Source organism: Hydra viridissima, unplaced genomic scaffold (genome assembly GCF_058129835.1).
Source record: "Hydra viridissima isolate aposymbiotic clone 2 unplaced genomic scaffold, HvirCarnegie_v1 scaffold_2, whole genome shotgun sequence".
In the NCBI taxonomy this organism is placed as follows: domain Eukaryota; kingdom Metazoa; phylum Cnidaria; class Hydrozoa; order Anthoathecata; family Hydridae; genus Hydra; species Hydra viridissima.
The window spans coordinates 18,322,547-18,344,405 of record NW_028324301.1 but is presented as its reverse complement, the minus strand read 5'-3'; the positions used below and the strand labels follow the sequence as shown (position 1 = coordinate 18,344,405).

The 21,859-nt window shown below is 28.9% G+C and overlaps 2 protein-coding genes across 11 annotated transcripts; both read left to right on the top strand.

Moving 5' to 3' along the window:
- The first annotated feature begins 13 nt into the window (after positions 1–13).
- On the top strand, positions 14–12,481 carry LOC145190451 (protein kintoun-like). 8 transcript variants are annotated; one of them, XR_016449771.1, is made up of 17 exons: positions 14–1,046; positions 1,399–1,494; positions 1,584–1,652; positions 2,458–2,635; positions 4,061–4,125; positions 4,726–4,807; positions 5,979–6,052; positions 6,124–6,353; positions 6,468–6,525; positions 6,668–6,748; positions 7,134–7,458; positions 7,757–7,881; positions 8,079–8,288; positions 8,856–8,912; positions 10,003–10,233; positions 10,880–11,251; positions 11,614–12,481. XR_016449771.1 is itself a non-coding variant. In XM_090078543.1 (17 exons), exons 1-17 carry the CDS (start codon positions 1,008–1,010, stop codon positions 12,333–12,335), a joined length of 2,667 nt encoding a protein of 888 aa, XP_089934669.1. In that variant the 5' UTR covers positions 14–1,007; the 3' UTR covers positions 12,336–12,481. The 8 variants fall into 8 exon arrangements, 7 of the variants coding, with proteins under 7 accessions (XP_089934669.1, XP_089934667.1, XP_089934668.1 ...); XM_090078543.1 differs by having other exon boundaries at positions 10,048–10,233; positions 11,182–11,251; XM_090078541.1 differs by having other exon boundaries at positions 11,182–11,251.
- A 977-nt stretch (positions 12,482–13,458) lies between these two features.
- LOC149892293 (uncharacterized) lies at positions 13,459–21,859 on the top strand. 3 transcript variants are annotated; one of them, XR_016449967.1, is made up of 7 exons: positions 13,459–13,702; positions 13,931–14,794; positions 14,924–15,094; positions 15,216–15,776; positions 16,273–16,654; positions 16,778–16,885; positions 17,166–19,034. XR_016449967.1 is itself a non-coding variant. In XM_090079379.1 (7 exons), the coding sequence occupies exons 1-7, from the start codon at positions 13,669–13,671 to the stop codon at positions 21,793–21,795; spliced, it is 2,412 nt and encodes an 803-aa protein (XP_089935505.1). In that variant the 5' UTR covers positions 13,459–13,668; the 3' UTR covers positions 21,796–21,859. The 3 variants fall into 3 exon arrangements, 2 of the variants coding, with proteins under 2 accessions (XP_089935505.1, XP_089935504.1); XM_090079379.1 differs by lacking the exon at positions 17,166–19,034 and adding an exon at positions 21,527–21,859 and having other exon boundaries at positions 16,755–16,885; XM_090079378.1 differs by having other exon boundaries at positions 16,755–16,885.

Below are 21,859 nucleotides of genomic sequence, written 5' to 3'. Positions count from 1 at the left end.
CAAACATTATAATTATGATAATAAATGATTTTCGATGAACCATTCTTGACAAGAATCTTTGTCTTGCTGGTCAACATTTTTTGAAACATGCTATTGTGATATCAGAGATTTGGTAACGCAACATTTTATGCTTACAAAAGATTTTATAGAATATTTACATTTAAGTAAAACTTACACTTAGCTTATCATCTTAGTTAGAATTTTTTTTAGACAGTGATATTAATATTTTTTTAAATCACTCTAAAATTTGTAATGTTTATGATTTAAGTTAAATTTTCAATTTTTATGGTTTTAATTTATTATTGAATTAGTTTTTATATGATTTTGATATTATTGTATGTTAAATTATTTATAAAAGTGACTAAAATGTTATTTTTAGAATGTCCTTATTTTTAGAATTTGATTTATATTAAGTTCTCTTAACTGGATTCTTTTTATTAACTTTAAGCAGTTTGCTTTTTATTAACATCTCTTTGAGCAGTTTGCTTTTTATTAACATATCTTTAAGCAGTTTGCTTTTTGATAAATAAAAAAAATATAAATCAGTTAAAAGTTTTCAGTTCAAAAACATTTTAATCTTCAAAATTAATTTCTTTTTTTTTTTCAAACCATAACAAGTACTTTAAAAGTTTTTAACTCAACAACAGTACACCACTATTTGAAATGGCAGATTGAGATTGGTTGTTATCACTTTTGTCTTTTATAGTAAATGATAGTGTACCATTTTATAGTAAATGATAGTGCACCATTTTAAACAACTACTTGGTAATTCAGCAAATCAGGCAAATCCTAATACAATAAAGTTTTTACCAACTGTAATTAAATTTCAAATATTTCTGTTTTAGAAAAACTTGTATCTTTTCAGGAAAATTTTAGTGATGAGAATCAAAAGCAATATTAAGTGAAAAGACTGCAGTATAGCAGTGTAGAAAAAATCCATTTAAAAGATTCAAGTTTATTATATGTCTTTGAAAAACTAGAGCAATTAAATATCATACATCATCAAGATGGATGCAAACAATAAAGAGTTTCAAATATCTTCTGAGGTAAAAATTACTTAACAAAAGGGAAAGTAATAAATTTTTTTTTTCTTTTTTTTAAGTTTAATTTATCTTTTATTTCATACATTTTACATGTTATTTAGACATTTTACATGTTGTTTAGACATTTTGGCACTTAGTTCTACTAAAATTGCTATTGTACTATCATATATTATATTGTTAATTGTAATTATATTTAAACAAAAAAATTAATATATGTAAATATTTTCTTACACTGATAAATCAATAATAGCTTTTTTAAAAAATTCCTATTGCTATTTTATTGTTTTATCTTGTGAATTCAGTTCAATACTTTTTAAAAATCTCATTAAAAATTGATATTTCTTAAAACATTAAGGAAATGGAGAAGATAAAAGTAGCAATGAAAGACAAGGCATTTCGTGATTTGCTAATTGAGTATGCTAATGAAATTTCTGATCCAGCCAATAAAAAGGTAAGAGTTTTTTTATTCTTAAATATTTTAACTTGATTGTGAACTTTTTCTTTTGATTTGAGATAAATTCCCTGGTCAACATTTTCTAGAAATACGAAGAAGAAATTATTGCAATGGAACGACAAAGAGGCGAAGAAGTAAAACTATTAAAACCACAGGTGACATGTTCTATTCTTTTTATGTTAGAATTACATTCTATACTATTATGTTAGAAGACAACAAGATTGTCTTAACAACTTCTGCTTTTATGATTTATGTTAGTGACAAAAACTTCTAAAAAAACTTCACAGTTACCATGCTCAAATTATGTTTGTTAAAAAAGTCGTTCTTACAAAATTAATCTAAAGTCCAAGCCACAATTCAAATGATGGAATTACATTAGTTATACAATTGCTAAAAAGATGATTCATAATTCCAATATTTTATTTACATTAAAAATAATTTAGAAAAAAAAAGATTATTTCTCCAAATTTTTGGCTGCCTTATCTGACAAAGTTTTAATATCATACATTTCAAGTGCAAAATTGAAAGCACAATGTAATTGATTTTAGATTTATAATATTTGTTGTTTTAGTGTGAAAAGACTTTGAAATACAGAACAAGTTATATTGCATGTTAATAAGGTGTGCTATTAGGATATGCAATCAATAACAGTGTCAAAAAAATATAATTACTTTCTAATCAAAACTCTGTTTTCACATAATATGCATGATTCTTCAGCTCCTTTGTTGTTAAGGATAATTGATTTGAAACTGCTCTTGACTCTTTTTGTGGCACGCTAATGACAAGTATACTGTCATATTATTCATAACATATGCGTTGTCTGAGGCAACAAGGAATGTAATTGCTTAAAGATTTATCTTAGGTACCTCAATTTATTACAAGCACAATAATTGTTAATTTAATTTATTGTAAATTTAAAAGTACTTGATGAAATAATTTATGTTAATTGATTGTTTATAGTCTGGGTTTGTTGTGAAAACTACTCGTCTAAAAGATAAGGTAAAGACTTTCATAAACATTTGTACTAGCCCAGAAGTTGGTGAGTACTCTACAGAAAAAGGAATTCAAAATGGTTTATCTGGTTTACATGTGAAACTGCCACACAGCCTTGTACCATGTCGAGAGGATTGCGATAAAGGTTTAAACTTATTAGAATAGTTGTGCTTTGTTAATAGGTTGAAAAAAGTTTATGATCACAATGATAACAAGTAGAAAGAGTTTTTGAAAAAAGTTTATGATCTAGATAAAAAGGAGAATTCTTTCAAGTTAAGCACAGCTCACGTGTTTAAAATATGATAAAGTTTTTTTGTTGAGTTTCTATTTCATACCAACAGCATGGTAATTAGACAAAAAAGTGGTAAAAAGACAAGACAGAGAAATCAAAAAATGCCAATGTGAAGCTTCTAGTTGCAAGTCTTGGGTTTGTCAATCATTTTTTATCCAAAAAATAAAAAAATTGATGAAAAGTTTTTTTTTTTGTATGAAAAAATGCAGTGGACCTGCTTCTGACCATGAAAAAACTAATTTAATTAACTAATAGTTTTTTTTTTGTATATTTAATTTCTGATAAGAATAGCTTTCATTTTATTTTTAATTAATTTAGCATGATTTTCTAAATATTTTAATTGTTATCAAAGTTTAGTTTTTTTTCTCCCAACTACAGGAAAAGTAAACAGTTTTGTGATTCATAAAAATCAATTTTTTTTTTTATTTTCAAATTATTTTTTTTGACATTTTTTTTTCATTTCTATATTTGAAAATATTTCTCCATAAAATAAAAATAAAAAAGACCAAAAAATATTTTTTCTTTTTAGAAATAACTGAATTTGAAGCTGAACTGTTATTTCTTACCTCAGTTTACTTTACAACATTTTCTTGTATAGTTATTTTCTTTAATATTTTCTTTGACTCATATTTTTAAATTAAATTTTGTAGTAACTCATATTAAAAAAAAATTAAAAGCTTTTCTGCTGATAAAAGTTTCTCAGAAAAAAGATGTTTCTTCAGTTACTCTAAGTGACGATACTTTCATCTAAAGTAGAAATTTACTCAAAAATGACTGTAAAGTTAAATTTTGTTCTGAATTTATATTCAGTCAGGCTTCATCATGTATCCATGCTTTTAATGCTTTAACAAAATTATGAAAGGCGAATATTAGGATTTGATAGAACCTTAAAATGATCACATTGTTGAATATTTCACTATTTTTAAATTTTTTTTTTTCTAGTTTAAAAATGTAACCTTAGATAAAAGTATTCTGTTTTTTATTTACGCTTAAATTGTTCAGAGAAATGTATCGTAAGCTAAGGCCGAGTGAAATAAAAATTCCTTTAAATCTTTAGAGTTTGGATGCTTTTGGATATTTTGGATGTGTCTGCATCTTTACATTTTTTAGTAAAAATGTACTGTTTTTTAAAAAAAAATCTTCAGCTAGTAAAGAAGTTATCCAGCAAAAGTTTTAGTTTTATTGACAACTTGAAAAAAAAATTGTTTTTTAACCTGTGTAATTTTTTAAACATTAGTTTAAGAGAATTTATTTTCTTTTTACTTATTATCTTGTTAGCTGGAAAACTATGCATTGTCTATGATGTGTGTTTCAATCCAAAATCTTATGAAAGAGCACTTCAGGTAAATTTTTCATAATGTTTTTTATTAATACTATTAGAAAGATTATAAATCAACATATTTGCATTACATTTTTAAATTGTAAGTTGTTTTTTTTTTTCATATCTGATTCTTCTTCATTAAGCTAAAATCGAGTGTTGTTGTTTTTGAATTCATTGCTTTAAAAAAATTTTATTGGGTTAAAGACATTAAAATAAAAATGGAGTTAGTACTTTTAAATAATTTACAAACCACATTTTTGTAGAAATCATTTTTATTTCTGGGTTCAATGTATAGTACAGTGTGACAATACAAAACAGTTTTTTTTTGTCAACAAGTCAAGTTACTGAAAATGTTTATTGAAACCCAAACTAGTTCATCACTCCAGTGGAACTACTAGATATAAGCTTAATACTGCTATTCAATGTTTTTATTACAAAATATCAGTAAAAAGAAAAAGTATTGTTTTACAGTGTAACTGGTAATTGTTTTTTCTTCATTATTAGTTTGATTTTGAGAAATCTCTTCCACTTAACACTTACAGGGATAAAAAATATAAACAGGCATAAAAAATTAAGAACAATACTTTTTCTCATTCTCATAAACAATGTTGTTTGTTTGTAGGACAACTCGTTTCGCTCTATGTTAATTGACACTTCTTTTGATGCTATAGAGAAACATGCTGGAGTTAGTTTTGATAGAAAGAGTGAGTGTTTTATTTTGATAATAATCTTTTTATACTGTCCTTTTTAGGTTTTCTTTACATGAATTTTTCCATGGTGGACCAACTAGGACTGACTAATTTAAAATGCATATAACTTTTGTATTTTTAAAAGTTTATATATATATATATATATATATATATATATATATATATATATATATATATATATATATATATATATATATATATATTTGTGTAGATTATAAAGGTTATAAAACTTTATACTCAATTCAAGAATGTGTCAAAATTGATAAATTTTTTTTTTAATCTAAACAATCTATTTTTACAACACAAAAAAAAACCGTCAAAATTTTAATATTGTCACAGCTCCCACTGCTCCCAAGAAATAGCCTGGTTTGAGGAGAGTGCAGTATGTGATGTGTTGCAAATAAATGTTAATTAATCTGGTTGTAATGAATAAGTTTTGAAGGCTGTAAGTGTCAATGATTATCCATTTGTATCTACTCATTGATGTATTAATGTTCTAGGGATACTCAATTGAGCATCTCTAGAATATTGCTGCAAGGCATTTCCTACAGTAAGATTTTTAAAAATGAAATAAATTGTACTTTCATTTAAAAAAAACAATACAAAAGTTGGCCCACCCTGTATAACCTGTATATGTTGTGTATACACACACACAATCACACACACGAGCGCACACTACTACTTAAATTCAGCTGTTATTACAGCATACAATAATTTTGAATCAATTCTATTTTTCTTTTTGCAGATTTGCTTTGAGCTATTAACAGATTAATACATGCTATAAAAATTGTTTAACAAATATGCATATTTTTGTAAAACAATTTTTTATGCTAATTTCTTTTGGTTTTTGTGTTTGAAAATTAAAAAAATAATTGGATTGATTTACCCTGCAATCTGCTAAGATTTTCAATACATTTTTCAATGTCTTTTATTTTAATTTAAATTAGCTCTTTTTAAATACACCCGTAGATTTATAATTATTGGTAACAAAGCTGCTATCCACACTTTGTTAATTTTGTTAATTAGTATTGTTATTTATTAAGCAATAAATATCCCCAGTTGAAGTAATGATAATAATAATTGTAATCTGTAAAATATATACTTTTTTTGTAAAGTTTGTAGTTTTTTAAAAACTTTTTAAAAATGTTTTTTAATTTGTTTGCAGATAAAAGATTTCCAAAAATGAAGTACAAAGGCACTCCTCAACCTTCTATTCTTCGCTCTGCCACTTTCAAACAGGTAAATATATTTTTCTTTTTTAATTATTGAAATAGATAAAAGAATTATATGTTCGATAATTTTATTTTTAGGATGAAAATAAACCAAATGATGAAAATAAACCAAACGATGAAAATATGTCAAACATAGATCCAACATGCATTATGGATAAGAACCATTCAGAAAATGTTACAAAAGGTTCTGAAGCAAAGTTAAATGGAATTAATCATTCTGCTAAGAGTAATGCTGAATTACCTATTACTCCAAAGTATAATATAATCCACCGAGGCTACTTTGATATACAAGATTTCACTAATACAACGCAAGTTGATTTACTTTTTGTGGTCTTAAAAAGTATAACATTTGATCTCAAAAGTTAAAATAATCTTTTTTTTTTTTTAATGTTATAAAAATTTTTTTAGTTATATTTTTTTAGCATACATAAAACTGGGTACCCAAAAGAACTGGTTGTGGAAATATATCTCCCTCTAGCTGTAAAATTTTACATTCCCAATAATAAATATATAATTATTCTGTGACTGATTTATATTTTCTCAGTAAAAAATTAATTGATTATTTTTAATTTTTTAATATATATATATACTTTTGAATCTTTAATGCCATTTTTATTTACAGGAAACAGCATCTGGCATTGATTTAGATATTTTTGAGAAACAACTTGTGTTAAATTCCATCAATCCGTTGTACCATTTGGATGTATCTTTCATATCAGATTTCTGAAATCTTTTTTTGAATTATTATTATTATTAAATACTATAATTTTTACATTTTCTTTTATATCGTGTAAAAAAAACAATCACCTGCTAGGTGTAATCAAAGTTTTTAAATCAGTAAAGAATAATCTTGCATTCTGTTTCTCAAACACTATCTGATTTTGTTAATCTTTTTAAAATGATACTGGAATTTTTGTCACCATCTGGCTGGTCATCAAATTTGTCCTTCAAAAAATTGTGACTCACTGACCACAGGATGTTCTTATATTAGAAAAATATGTAATTTACATAATAAATAGCAATTTATTATTGAATTGTTTAAACTCTAAAATAAATTTCAATCTTTAAATTTCATCCTTAACATTTAGATTACTCTTCCTTACAAAATAGATGAAAATATAGGTCATGCACAATTTGATAAAGCCAAGCGCAATCTTGTTGTGACTTTGTCTGTAATCCCTGAGCCAAATTCTCTTATAGATTTAAATGCCAATAGATCATTTGTTACTGAAATTACTGAAGAAAATCAAACTAATCTGAATGATGAAACGAAATTAAATGAATGTTTTTTGAATTCCCAAGAAGCAAAGAAGGATGATGCTAATAGTGGTGAAGAAGTACTTCAAACTGCACACCTCAAAATTATGAATGAGGATTCAGAAGATCTTAAATTTGATTTATCTACAATAGACAGTAAGAATTTAAAAAAATTTTAGCTAATAAATAGTTATGCTTCTTACAAAAGTATTGACTTCAAAGTATAAACTTGTTTTTACCTAAAATTTAAACCCTTAACATACATCTCCGATTTTTTTATTTTTTTATCTCAATATGTAAGTTGTCACTTTTTTTTTTGGATTAATTGTAATCTTATATTGTTTCTAACAGAAATGATTTTCTACAAAATTTTGTGTTTTTAGTAAAGTGAAAAAGTATCTTTCAGATAAGAAAATGTTAAGCTATTTTTTCATGGATTTTTTTTATCGTTTAGATTTACAAGAATGTTCTCTTTTGCCTCCACATTGTTACTATCAGACATTAGAAACAGTTGTGATAGCCATCAGTTTGGAAGACATCAAAGTAGAAAATCTATCTATAGGTTTCACTGAACATAAGGTATGAGTTTTTATATTGAGAATATCTTAGTAAAGTTTTTTATTTCTATAATTTAACTTTAAATGTAATTTTTAAAGACATTATAATAAATTATCTTTTGTAAAATATTTGTTTTATTGACATCTTTCTGTATTCTTCCTTTCTTGCTATTTTTTTAATTTTTTGGGGGGGTTTATTTCAATACTTTTATTTTGCAGGCTTGTGTAAGCTTTCCTCAAAATCCAGATGAGGGCAATTCATTAGATTGGAGTATGGTTATTCAGTCTGAAGATAAAGATTTATTTGACAAGGATGAATGTGGCTTTGATATTTCTCCAGCAGGATTACAATTGTGTTTACGTAAAGCAGTTAAATCGATTGGTTTGTGGGACAGAATTTTCATAGGACCATCAGAAAACAAGCTAAAAGTAATAATTTGTATTTTCAAATGCTAAAAATAAAAAACTACAACCCAAGTAGTAAAAAATATTTACCTTAGTAGAAAAATTTATTGAAAGCATAGCAAATATGTTGGGTTGAAAGTATGTTGAGTTGAAAATAAGATGGGTTGAAAATAAGATGGGTTGAAAATAAGATGGGTTGAAAATAAAATGGGTTGAAAATATGTTGGGTTGGAAATATGTTGAGTTGAAAAGATGTTGGATTAAAGTTGTTGATTCTATGTAAGAAACAGGCACCAAAATTATAACATCATTTTGGGTCCTTTTATTCATTGTCATTGTTGTTGCTGTTGTTGCTGTTGTTAATTATTATTACTGCTGTTGTTTTTATTACTATTGAAGTGCATTCCCCTTTTTAACAATCAATTCTCAATATGTTAATTTATGAAGAATAGGTTTTATAATGTAATAAAAAAAATTTTTTTTTATAATGTGGAGAAAATAATTAAAATTTTTTTTATAATGTGGAGAAAATAATTAAATTTTTTTTGTATGTTAAGTGTAAAAATAAAAAGTTGAATTTTGTTGGTTTAGATGGAAGTTTTTTTGTCTGAAAATATTGCTGGTACACTCACTAACTTAAATAAACCAGTAAGTCATTGTGTTTATAGAATAATGTGCAGCATTAAAATTAGGAGTTTCAGATTATGGCTCAATAATGATTTTTTGATATTTCTCTTGATATTTAAAAAGTACAAATCAAGCTTTTTGATATTCATCCATCTTTCAAATTTCTGTAATATTTTTTTGTATATTAACCATAGCCATCATTTCTTTTAGCATTTACAATGGTCTTGTGTTAAAGCTTTCTTTTAGATGCAATAAAAGTTTATCCAGAAAAAAAAGTGAAAGAAAATAGGTTTCAAGTTTAAAATCAGATCTTTCCATTAACTCTGGTCTAATGAGACTGTAACAAAAAAAAAAAAGCTGTAACAAAAATTCTGTAATTGAAATCAAGTAAAAACTTACAAAGTAATGGAAGAAAATTTTGTGAACAAATTTATTTCAATAAAGTTTATTTCCTAAAATAAAAAAAAAACCTGGAAATTCTGTTAAACAAAGGAAACAACATTTGGCAAAAAATGTTCTTATGAACAGAAATGTTTTCCATTTTATAATATTGAAGCATATTTGAGTTTAATGATTTTTTACCATTAAAGATTTCAACTGGTCTAAGAAAAAGTATATTTTATTGTCTTGAAAATGAAAAAAATAAATGCAACAATGACTTAACATTTAGAGCGATATTTGCAGAATGGTTCTGTATTCCATAATCTCTACGCGATAATCTATATGTGATAATCTGTATGTGATATTCCATATCTCTCTGAATTTTAGATCTACATAGAACAATCTTTCACTAGCATGAGTATTTCACGCAACCTTATTTTAAAGGTTTAACATTTCATGCTATATTAGATCAATTAGCTCATTTGTCATCCTCCTACCTAACTTTAAATGATAAATATATGTGGCCTAATTCACTTTTTTATATTTCTTTATTGAAGTTGATTAAATGTTGATTTATAATAGTGATGAATTTTTAGAGCATTTTTATTTTTATTTAGCCTTATTCTATTTAGTCTAATTTATTTCAACTTTATTGCTTTTAAAATAATTGAAAAATATCCCTATAGTAAATATCTTATATTGCATCATAAATGTTAAATTTATTTTTAAGAATGCTTTAAACTCAAATAAATTCAATGGAAAGAGTTGTTTTCAGCAATTAGAAAAGAGTTCACTGGAACAGTTAGAAAACCGTTTGGAATTATTGCTATTAGGCCAGGACATAGTTCCTGATGATGTTGATCTTTTTGATGATGATATCGATGATAATGAAATGGCTCCAGTTGTTAATGGTAAAGAGATGGCTTCAGATGATAATGATACTGAGAAGGCCCTAGATGAGGTAAAAAAATCTACTTTTATCTTTTTAAATTATCTTACAGAATTTATAAGGAATGTCAATGGTTACTAAATAAATGTTAATAAATATTAAGTCACCTGTTCAACACATATTGCAAGATTTGCAAAATCAACAACATGATTTGACCAGTTACTGGCTATTTTCAAGATAAACTTGCAAAGTAAAACTACTGCTACATACACATATAATGGTAAATAACAGTAAATAATGAGTTGCATTAATTGTGATAGTAAAGACAAGATAACATTGTGTGAGTAAGAAAGTATTAATTTGTGAGTGAGAGATAGTATTAGTGGGTGAGAGGTTGTATTTTTAAGTGAGAGACAAAAGTTAGTAAACTTAAAGAGAGACCATTTAATAATTGAAAATATTTTATTTAAATATTGTTTTTCCCACCCCAATATGAAGATCTTCTTTGGTTTTAAGTACGTATGTACGTATAAATTCTGCCGAATTTTAAGTACGTGTGTACGTATGTACGTATAAATTCTGCCGAATTTATATTAGGGAGAGAGTCCTCGGTAACAGTTTAAACGCTTAAACTTTTTATGAAGCTATTGATAAATATGTGAACCTTTTTATGATATAAGATGTTCCTCTGTTTTTTTTTTTATTAAATATCTTGTAGATTGAACAATCCAGATAACTTTGCGATTAGCCCAAATGAATTCTGAAATCCCAATTGAGTTGAGTTCATGAAGTATTTCTTTCTTTGGAGAAATAATTTTAAATTTTAAAGAAATTTAAAACAGTTTTTTGATGCTTAAAGCTTTAAAATTTGTTTACGAATTTTTGTCAGAATTTCTTCTTTAAGAAATCTCTCGAAAAATCTTCAACTCCAGATTTACAGTTGTAATCATTGATATTTTTAAGTAAAATTTAAACAAGTTTTTAGTAAGTTAAACTAATTCTTAAGACTATTTTTTTAAGGTATTTGTCAACTCTGATAGCCTATCTATACCAGTAAAGACAACAAAGAAAGACTTCAAATCTCGTTCAGGTTAGCCATAGTTCAGTTTAGTTTTAGTTTTAAACGACTTCGCCTAAAAACAAAAGCGTAAAGTGTTACAATGCGAGCAGTGGCGTAGCTAGCATAACTGGCTCCCACCCGCCCCCCGCTACGAGATGCATGTAATGATGTATGCTTTTATAAAAAAAGGAGAACTTTATTGTAAATTTCAAGCGACATGTTCATAATATATTTTTAGAAATTTTTCGGAAAATCTTGTTTGTCTTAAGGACCGTTCCGCGCCCCTTGCGAGTGGCACCTGGGTCATGAGAAACCCGTTGTCCCATCCCCTTCGCTACGCCACTGAATGTGAGTTTTTTACATCTTACATTTTCAATTTATTCCCCTTTTAGCATCAGATTATTCTGAGACTGGTGACAGTGACGATCTCACCATCAACCTCATGGATCTTCAAGATGATGTTATAGACTCACCAAGTTCTTCCCCGTGTTCCCCTTATCAGCTTTGTACGAAGAATTCTCACAAACGTCAATTGGACGATTATTCAGCAGACGAAGAAGCTCTTCAAAGAAAAGCTTTGTTGAAATCGATATTGAAGCGCTCTAAAAGCGATGATACTGAATATGACTCTGTAAAGTTATCAAACAATCGGACGCGAGCGATTACAATGTCAGACGACCTCTTGCTAAGCTCTCAAGACGATGTCTTCAAAAGGCGAAGGTATAAATCAGTAACGTTCTCAGAAGAACCGATCGTGTTCGAGTTTGATAAGTTGTCAAAACGTCAGTGGAAAAAAAAACTTAAACTCGATAAGCAGCGCGACACAAATCAAACAAAACCCAACGATTTAGTTACCAGTGCAACTGTGTCTTTTCCAGCAAACGAAAACAAAAAACAAAGCAAAAAATCTAAGAAAGCAGAGAAGTCGCGCGCACGCAATAGCTCCGAGAGTCGATCGGAAGATGAAGCTGAAGCTGACGGAATTCACAAAAAAAGTAAAAAGAAAAAGAAGAGCAGAATAAAAAATTTGCACATTGAAAATATAAGGCCCAACCCTAAAACCGATAAGAAAGAGATTTCTTTAGACAATCAACTTATATTCGACTTGGAGTGATGTTGTATAAAGTAGTTTTGATGGTTTACTTTCAGTTTTGTTTGAAAGTATTAATGAATTTTTAAATGATTTTTCGCAATGTTTCCCATTTCTACTGTGATATTCTTATGTTTGTGAAAATTCTGGTTAGTGGATGCAATCTTGAATTTACGTTTTTTTTTTATTAAAACTCGGCAATTGGCAAATTGAGTTAAATGAAAGAATAGTAAAATTGAAATAACAGCACAAAAGTTGAAATAATGTATTTACGCAAGGTCTAAAGATCTACGCAAAAAAAAAGTCATTAGGAATATTCATATAACTTAAAATGCGAAAATTTTAAAGGTTTGAAAACACAAAAATTCTTTTCTGCTCCGTGTCACTTCTATTTTGAACTTCCATCCTATCCTGGGTCCATTTTCATTTAGTCTGCTATATATTGTTAAAAAAAAAAAAAAAAAAAGCACCAACAATTATTGTGAAATGTAAATAGAAAACACTCCGAATTTTTTAACAATTAAATCTCAGCTTAAAAACAGATAATATTTCTTGGCTTGGTTTCGTCTTTTTTTTTAAAGAAAAAAAGGGAGCATACCTTTTCGATTTTAAAAGCTTACAATGAAAGGAATGTTCTCCGAGTCAAAGAAATAAACATGTTGTTTAAAAATTCTTACAAGAACTTGGATTACTTCTCCTTTCCTTTTTATTTTTTTCTATTTTTGTCTCGTTTTTCTGCTGAGTTAAAACCAAATTTTAGATGGATCATGTAAACGTATAGTTACAGCAAACACGTTTTAACTGAAATTACAGTGTGGTACTTTAAGATTAAGCGAATAATACCTTTTTGGACTTTAATCAAAAAGATTTTAAATTACAAAGTTGAAAGTCTAAAAACTTCTTAAAACTACGGATTAATCTTGATGAAAAACTAAAAAACGTTTTCTGAAAACTTTAAAAATAATTTTCATTGAAAATGATAAATCGCTTGGGAGAAATTTAAGTGTAAATGCTTTTCATTCTCTTAAATTTTCGTATGAATATAAATAAACAACAGGTTATTTGAACTATTGGTTGCAATTTTTGTTCAAGTAAAAAGCGGTTTAGAACAGAGGTATGGTCAAGCATTCATATAAACGACCGGCACAACTTCATTTTGATCTGTTCGAGCTATTAACGTTTTTGTTGCTCAATCATGCGTTGAGAAGGTGAGTTGAACATGGCGGAGGTTCAACATTTACGGTGAAAAGACAATTAAGCAAGACGTTTTTCGATTTCATAAAAATGCAAAAAAATGAACAGAGAAATTGATGATAGGATTTAGAGATAAAATTTTAAAAAGTAAAAAAAAAAAAAAATGAATTCCATTTGTTTTTTGCTGTGCATAACAGGTATGTAAAATGTGATTTGAGATGTAAAATTTTAAAATATTTCCCCTTGTGCTGAATAAATATATATAATATTTATACAAAATTGTTTGCAGCCTTAAATGTTTGAAGATTCTGGTTAATATAGCTAATTTTAGCGAAGCTGACGCAGTTGACGCCGTTGACGATGTTAATCTAGTTGTTTTACAGAGTGTTTCACGTCCATTTTTAATTTTTTTTTTTTCAACTTAGTTGTCCTTCTGGAATGTTTTTCACACGTCAAAGGAAATGGTGCTATAAAAGCAAGAAAAATGAAATCTTTTGATCTTCATAAATTCAAAAGTTTTAAAAAGCTTTCAATAAAACCTTTCCCAGTGTTACAAACACGTTCTGCCAGTGGTTCACATAGCAATCAACATTTACAAGACCATCTAAATTCTCATAAACAAACAAGTGTCGGGCGGATCGCTCAAAGCCATACGACTCTGGATAAAACTGTATTAAAAAAAACCGCTGGAGAGAAAACTAAACAAAATTTTAATGTAAGTAAATACAAAGATGATATTGAGAGTGGTCTAGGAGATTCCGTTGAAGAAAGTGGAGATAATGAAGATGATGCGGAAAACGCTGATCAAAAAGCTCCTCAAAGTAATCTTCTGGATCATTATTCAGATGCAACCAAAAATGAGTTCTTAACTAAATTTAATAACGCGGTTGAAACTTCAAAAGTTTTTGGAAATAAAGACATCACGAGCCATTTAATTGAAAATAAGGCTGCACAACGAAGAGGTTTACTCTCAAATGTCCCTTACAACACAAACCTCACAATAGAAAATTCTGTGCATAGTTACGCAATTCTCAAATCCAAAACAAATTATCCACAAAAAAATTTAATTCAACAACGTGGCATATTGAGTGATGCATTTCGCAATGCCAATTTTTCGATACAAAACTCTGTGCACACTTACACAGTTAAGAAATCGAAAACAAAACCCAAAAAGGAAAAACTTGTTCGTCTTGATCCTGTCGATGTTGTCGGCGTAAAAAGAGATAACGATCCAATTGAAAGACACAGGAATTTTTTATTAAAAGGAAAAAGTGCCAGTGATGTGGCAGGTACGTACATTTTGTAAAATTAAAAAAAAACAAACCCTGGTTCATGCAATGCACCTCCTAAACCCTTAATAAAGTTTTTGGTATTTTTTCAACCAAAAGCAAGGAATGTATTTTTGTTTTTTCAAATAGCTGAAATTGAGATGAATGATAAAGCTCTTATCCCTTTATTGTCAAATGCTTCACCCAAAGAATTACGAATGGATGCTGAAACTGCAATTGATGAAACACAAAGCCATTCATCAAGAGCAAAGTTTGGATTGCCTTTTGAAGGAAGACTTGAAACAAATTCTGGCAAGCGAGGTCTATAATTTGAATGAATTTTTCCAACAATTTCTTACTTGAATTACTTAAACGCATTTTTATTACCACGAGAAAAATGTATATTAATAAACTTTTTTGAGGATTAAATTTTATATTTCAGATGACTACGGGCATCATGATGACAATTACCATGATGACCATGAACGTGCTGATGATAATGGTCGAGAAAATACCCATTATAACAGCAGAGAAGGTCGCTACTACCCAGATAGCGATGAAGAATACCACAGAAAGGACGATAGAGAAAACTTTCATGATGAACCTTACGCAAGAGATAGAGGTGATGACCATGAAGACGACAAGCATCCCAAGGAATATGTTTCTAAAGATCATGAATACCATGAGCCTAGAAGTGCAAACAAATATAAATACGATGACAACCAAGAAGAAGAAGAAGAACATTTTCATAGCGATCCCTCATACCATCATGACGACAACGATCGCGATTATCATGATGATGATCGAGATCACTCAAAAAATTATGACGACGATAATTATGATGAAAGAAGACGAGATCGTGATGAACACAACCGTGATTACAAAGAAAAAGAATATCACGATGCTTCTGATAAATTGTACCACGAAGATAAGCCAAAAAGTGCTTACCACGACGATAAGTGTACCGACAGAGAAAAACGACACGCGATATGTAAAAACAGTGGTAGGTAGAGTGCTCGTATTAATGCTAACTTGTTAGAAATAGCTCAGAACTTCAACTGACATCATGGCATTTCTAAAGGAGCTTACCTCAATGGCTTTGAATAAAATTTTTTTCCCTTTTGAACAGTAAACATGCGCTGACGAGATGCAGTGCTTGTTTTTTGAAATATTGCTTTTTTAAAACGGAATTCTTTTTCGTTTCAAATTCACACAAATTTGATAAAAGTTTAAATTTAAAAAGAAAATTTGTGTGTCCAATAACTTTTTAGATCTACAAGATATTCGTTCTTTTTATGCACAAAAATCTTCAGGCAACGAAGCAGCTTTATTAACTTACTTTTCTCATGCTTTTACTAACAATCGTCAAAAACTTTTGTTAATCAGCTGGATATTGTAAAACGGTTTTTTTTGTTTGTTTATTTGTTAGTTTGTTTTTTGTTTGTTTGTTTTTTCTACAAAAAAACTTTCCTCTTAGAATTTAGAGTTGTATTTTATAGGCAGCGACTCTTTAGACGTAACAACGACGTCACCAGACGAACCAGTATTACAGTTCCAACGTGACTCATCATACTCGATGAGCCCTGATATTATTCCACAAAACCCTGCACCAATAACATTACCGCATAACGTTGTTCAAATAGGTGTTGATTCAAGCTTAAGTTCAGTCATGAATACTGACGGAGTTCATGATAGGTTAAGAGATGACGGCTTGACTGGAAAACGACGTCAAAAAGACGATGACATTCTATCACCAGTTACGTCTCCTTTAATAAGCCAAAGCAGTGATGTTAATCTTATTGATTTCAATACCCATAGTCCTACAGGACCAGTAAATTCGCTTATTGGTGTTTCAGAAACGATAAATCCATCTTTTGATAGGTACACTTCATTTTTCGATTCGTTGTTAATATATGTGATAATTTAATTGGTTCATAAAGTGTAAGCTGATTGTAGTTTGGTACTATTTGAAATTTTATAGAAAATTAAATTCTTTTCATGAAGACGAAGGACAAAAAGGTGCTTTTAGTAACGATCCCTATCAGGAAAGAGACTCAGCATTCACTGACACCAAGAGTAAAGATAATTTGTTAGAAAATCTTTCTAACACAGGTAAATGTGTATTTAATTTTATTTGAAACTCGTTGTTTATTTAAAAGGTGGAGATTACTTTATAAAATTATGTACTAATAAAAGTTGACTAACAAAAAAGTGACCCGACAAACTTGACAACGTTTTTTTTTTTTTTTTTTGCTGAAGTTTTACAGAATATTGTGTGCAAAGAAGGTTATAAAATTATTTAATGAGATTTTGATTTTTAACCAATTAAATAAACTTACTAATATTTTCAAATCTAGTTAACTTAACTTTTAATCACTAACATTTTTGTTAGGCCGAGATGAAAGAAAGTTTCATAATAAACAAATGCAGTTGGAAGCATTTTTAACGGTGCAGCACCCTAAACCTAAGTTCATTGAATTTCACCAAATACCTTCCAAAGATAAACTGAGTACTCTTGGATCGCGCCGAACAACAGATAATTCTTTTAAAGATGACAATGTTTTCAATGAAGATGTAGGACATTTGCAAAATGAAGAAAGTTATCCGTACGGTCGAATCGACAGCAGAGGGTATCAAAGCTTCCACAACAACAAGTATTTTGACAGCAGGTCCAGAGAGTACAGTGAGAAAAAAAATTGGTTTAACGCAGGAGATCGTCGTAATCAACTAAACATAAAAGGGAGCCCTTTAAAAAGTTTTAATACTATAAGTCATGTTCACCAAGCCAACAATCTTTATGATTCAAACTCTTACCCGTCCACAAAACATAATTCACAAATGATAGCTAAAAATCAGCTCACCCACTTATCATTTCATCCTATTGTTAAACCAGAACATTTGACAGCAACACCACAAGTTTACATTAAAGACACTCAAACACTTAGGCAAAGGATGAGTAACGGCCAAGAAATTGAACTGAGTAACAGAGATTACGCTGACTATTACCATGAACATTTAGGCGAATACCTTAAGCAAGCTAACTATGACTACAAAATACTAGGGTTACAGATGAGTGATTTTGGGTTAGAACCGTTACTTTCCAGAAGAAAATTTCAAAATAGCAACAACCGAACCTTGCTGACCAAAACGGAAATACTTCAACAGTTACACGACAACTCTTCTAGTTCCTTGATAACCGATCTAGATAACACAACGGATTTATCAGATTTTGACAACGATACAGTTTCTCAGACAAGCAGCAAAAATGTTTCCACAAAGTTGTTAAACGGTAAAGTTGAAACTATGAATGATAATGTTGAAATTATTAACGACAAGGTTGAAATTGGTAATAAAAGTAGAAAAATTGTTGAGGAAGACAACGAAAAAACCTCGCCAACGAATACCAGCAACAACAAAAACAAACTTCTAAAAACAGTGAACGAAAAAACGAACTTAAAACAAAAAAGCGAAAACATAAACATTAAGTCTAATTCAACTGACTCGAGAAAAAAAGAAAAACACGGCGTCCGAAAAGCTACAATACCTAAAAAAAAAACCTAAAAGCATTAAAATAAAAAAAACACCACAAATTCAGATGAACAAAGTCTTTTTAAAAAAAGATTATATAAAATTTAGAGTAGTTATCAAGCTCATCACACTTCCAGGATTGTAAGTTTTGAGGATTCACAAATGTTTTCAATCCTAAGAGACGAGCAATAAAAAGCCAGCATCATCTATCGTGAGATTAACGCTTGAGTAGTGGGAGGATCACTTTCTATGCAATGAAACTCTTTTGAAGCAAAACAATAAATTGTTAATCAAAACAGGTTCACATTCATAATTTTGTATAAAGACACAACAGTATCGATTTTTAAGTTATCTATAAACAACTTTCATATTCCAAGATTCTGGCATGAAGAAACCAGTTCAAAGTTTCAATTGCTATTGAGGTTACCTTTTTTATATACTAACGTTTAATAGCTCTAATATACATTAACACAAAAGTGCAAAGTTTTATTATTCGCTGGCACACTATACTAATCTTAGTCTTTGAATACAAACGCTCGACGCTAATATACATTAACACAAAAATGCAGAAGTTTTGTTCGCTGTCACACCATACTAATCTTAGCTTTCTTATAACATATCTCAGTAATACAAAGTTGTTAACTGTAGACATAATACAGAAATTATTCTTTTTAAATGTTAAATTTTGATTATAATATAAAAAATGCATTAATTTTCCTAGCGTGGCCCTAAACCCGTGATTTCGTTTAAAATAAAAAGTTCTTCAACAGCTCCAAGTGCTTTCATTTTCACTTTTAAGAATTTTCAACAGCTTTGATGAACTTTCTCGACCCAGTTTCCTTCCTTTATTTCTCAAATAGTTAACTGGTTTAGACATTCTCGAGACGTAAACCAACTTCAACTCACTTTTTTTCGTCATTAATAACTCAGTCAGATACTTAAAAACAGGGGTGGTAAAGTAAAAAATATTTTGAAAACACATTTACTTGTATTAGATTGCGTCAATGTAAACCAATAGCTAGGAGATGAAGAAAAAAAAGACATTTCAGAATGAATAGTTAATAAAACTGCATACGAGAAATTGGAACGATGTCCTATTTTTCTTCATACTTGACTGTTGTGTACGGTCATCAATCAATTGTGTACGGCCATCAATCAGGCCCCAAAAATATTTTCTGTTTAGTACTTTTTTAGGCCTGATTAGTGGCCGTAATCTTTCTTTGCGAAACAGCATTGGTTATGTTTTTGATTGGTTAATTACAGTATTGTGAAAAAGTTAAGAACCATTAAATAAAAAAAAATATTTTTTTTCAAATAAATTTAATTAATTTTTATTCTATAGATAATAAAATAGTCTTTTTTTTTCAAACATTAAATATAGCATGAGAAAAAAGAAAAAAAATTTTTTTTTTTTAAAATTAGTTAATAGAACCTATAAAAAATAAGGATTAAATATTATGTGTGAATTTTTTTTATACTTTTTTTTGTGAAAAAGTTAAGAACCACAAAGAATTTTTTGTGCTAAATGCGGCGGAAACGTCTTTTTAAATTTATTTTTCCCTTTTTTTTTAAATATTCTATTAATGACCTGAGTTACTACCAAAGAACCAATAAAAACATTTGAAAAAAATTAATTTTTTTAAAATACTTTTAAAAAAATTATTTAATTTCAAACAAAAAAAATTCTTTCCTTTTGAAAAAATGAGCAGAAAAGCTATTACCTATGAAGATCGTGTAAAAGTGGTGCATTTTCATCAGGAAGGTAAATCCGCTCGCGAAATTGGAAGAATAATAAAGCGATCACATAGTTCGGTGCTAACAATCATCAAAAGATTCAAAGAGACGAAATCTTACGTTGATCGCCATTGTTCTGGAAGACCGCGTTTGACGACACCCAATGGTGATCGCCTTTTAATCAGGTTGGCAAAGAAAAATCGAACCATGCCGTCGCATGAATTAAGAAGGAAATGGAAGCTTTCAAATGGACGTCAAGCCTCGGCATCACTTGTGCGTAGGAAACTATTAGCTAACAATATGTTATAGAAAAAGGCTGTTCTAAAACCGCGACTTACCAAACGACATATAAAAAAGCGAAAAGAATTTTTCCAAAGCGTAAAAGAATGGTCTAAACAAAAATGGAGGACAGTAATGGTCAGTGATGAGATGAATATCGAGGTTGATAACCGAAAAAACCGAATTATGATTCGCAGGCAGCCTTCAGAAAAATATAATCACGATTGTATCGTTCAAAGAACAAAACAAGGTAGCGGGTCGGTTGGAATATGGTGCTGCATGACATATTATGGTCTCGGTATGTTTAAATTATTTGATGGTCGACTCAACTCTACTTATTATGTCGATATTTTAAATAACAACTTGTTACCGTCAATTGATGCACTTGAGCAAAGCGTTCCGTTCATTTTTCAGCAAGACAATGCACCATGTCATAGGGCTAAAATTGTCTCTGAATGGTTCGAAAGTAAAAATATTGAGCGTCTAACTTGGCCACCAAATAGCCCAGATCTAAATTGCATTGAAAATCTTTGGAGTTGGCTTGATAAAGAGATTGCCAAGAAAGCACCAAGGAGCCTTGAGGAGTTGCGCAATATTTTACCATCAATACTTGGAAATAATCCCAAACATATTTTAGAGAATTTAATAGACTCAATGCCAAATCGTATAAATGAGTGCTTAAAAATTCATGGTAGAATTACCCGGTATTAGGTAAAAATTATCGTTTTTTGTTCTGTAGTTCTTAACTTTTTCACAATTTTTTTAAAATAAAAATTACCTATAAAACTTTAAATACATTTTTTACATTTGTTTAAAAGTTTTTATCACTATTATTATTTTTTATTTTGTTTGTCTATTTTCTAAAATTTATAATTATTTTTTTTTTACCAGAAAAATATATTCGGTTAAAAAAAAATTTAAAAATAAAAATAAATTATGATTTGTTTTTTTTGTGGTTCTTAACTTTTTCACAATACTGTATAAGATAAAAAATCATTTTCAATATGTAACTCTGAATAATTGCTGTAATGAACGTTACAGTCTCCAACAATGGTGCTTTCTTCGAGTCATTTAATAGCTTTGAAGTTTGCCCTTCTACTGCCGTTATTTTTACGATTTCATTTTAAATCTCGCGAGATTAATGCAGTCACAAGAAAAAACCTTTTTACAATCATAAACTTAAGATTAAGATGACCCTGTACTTTATTTTAGTTCTTATATCGCAAAGGCCCGACCAATATAAGAGCACCGATCAACTGGAACAACAAATTGAGAGAACGACGGAGATGAAATCGGATTATAAAAAGAAAGAGCAGGTAAATTTCCCACCAGAAAACCGACTTCGCCAGAGCATAACTTTGAACGTCCTACCAGCTCACCCTTACATACACCCTCCAAACCCTTTTCCTCTCTTGTTTAATGTTGAGACCGTTACAAAATATCTCCCGAATGTAAAAGTCTCATTTATGAAAAGGCTGTAATTTTTAATTAAAATCTATTTACCAACGATCATCCTTAAAACCGATAATTTAAAACCGAAACCAA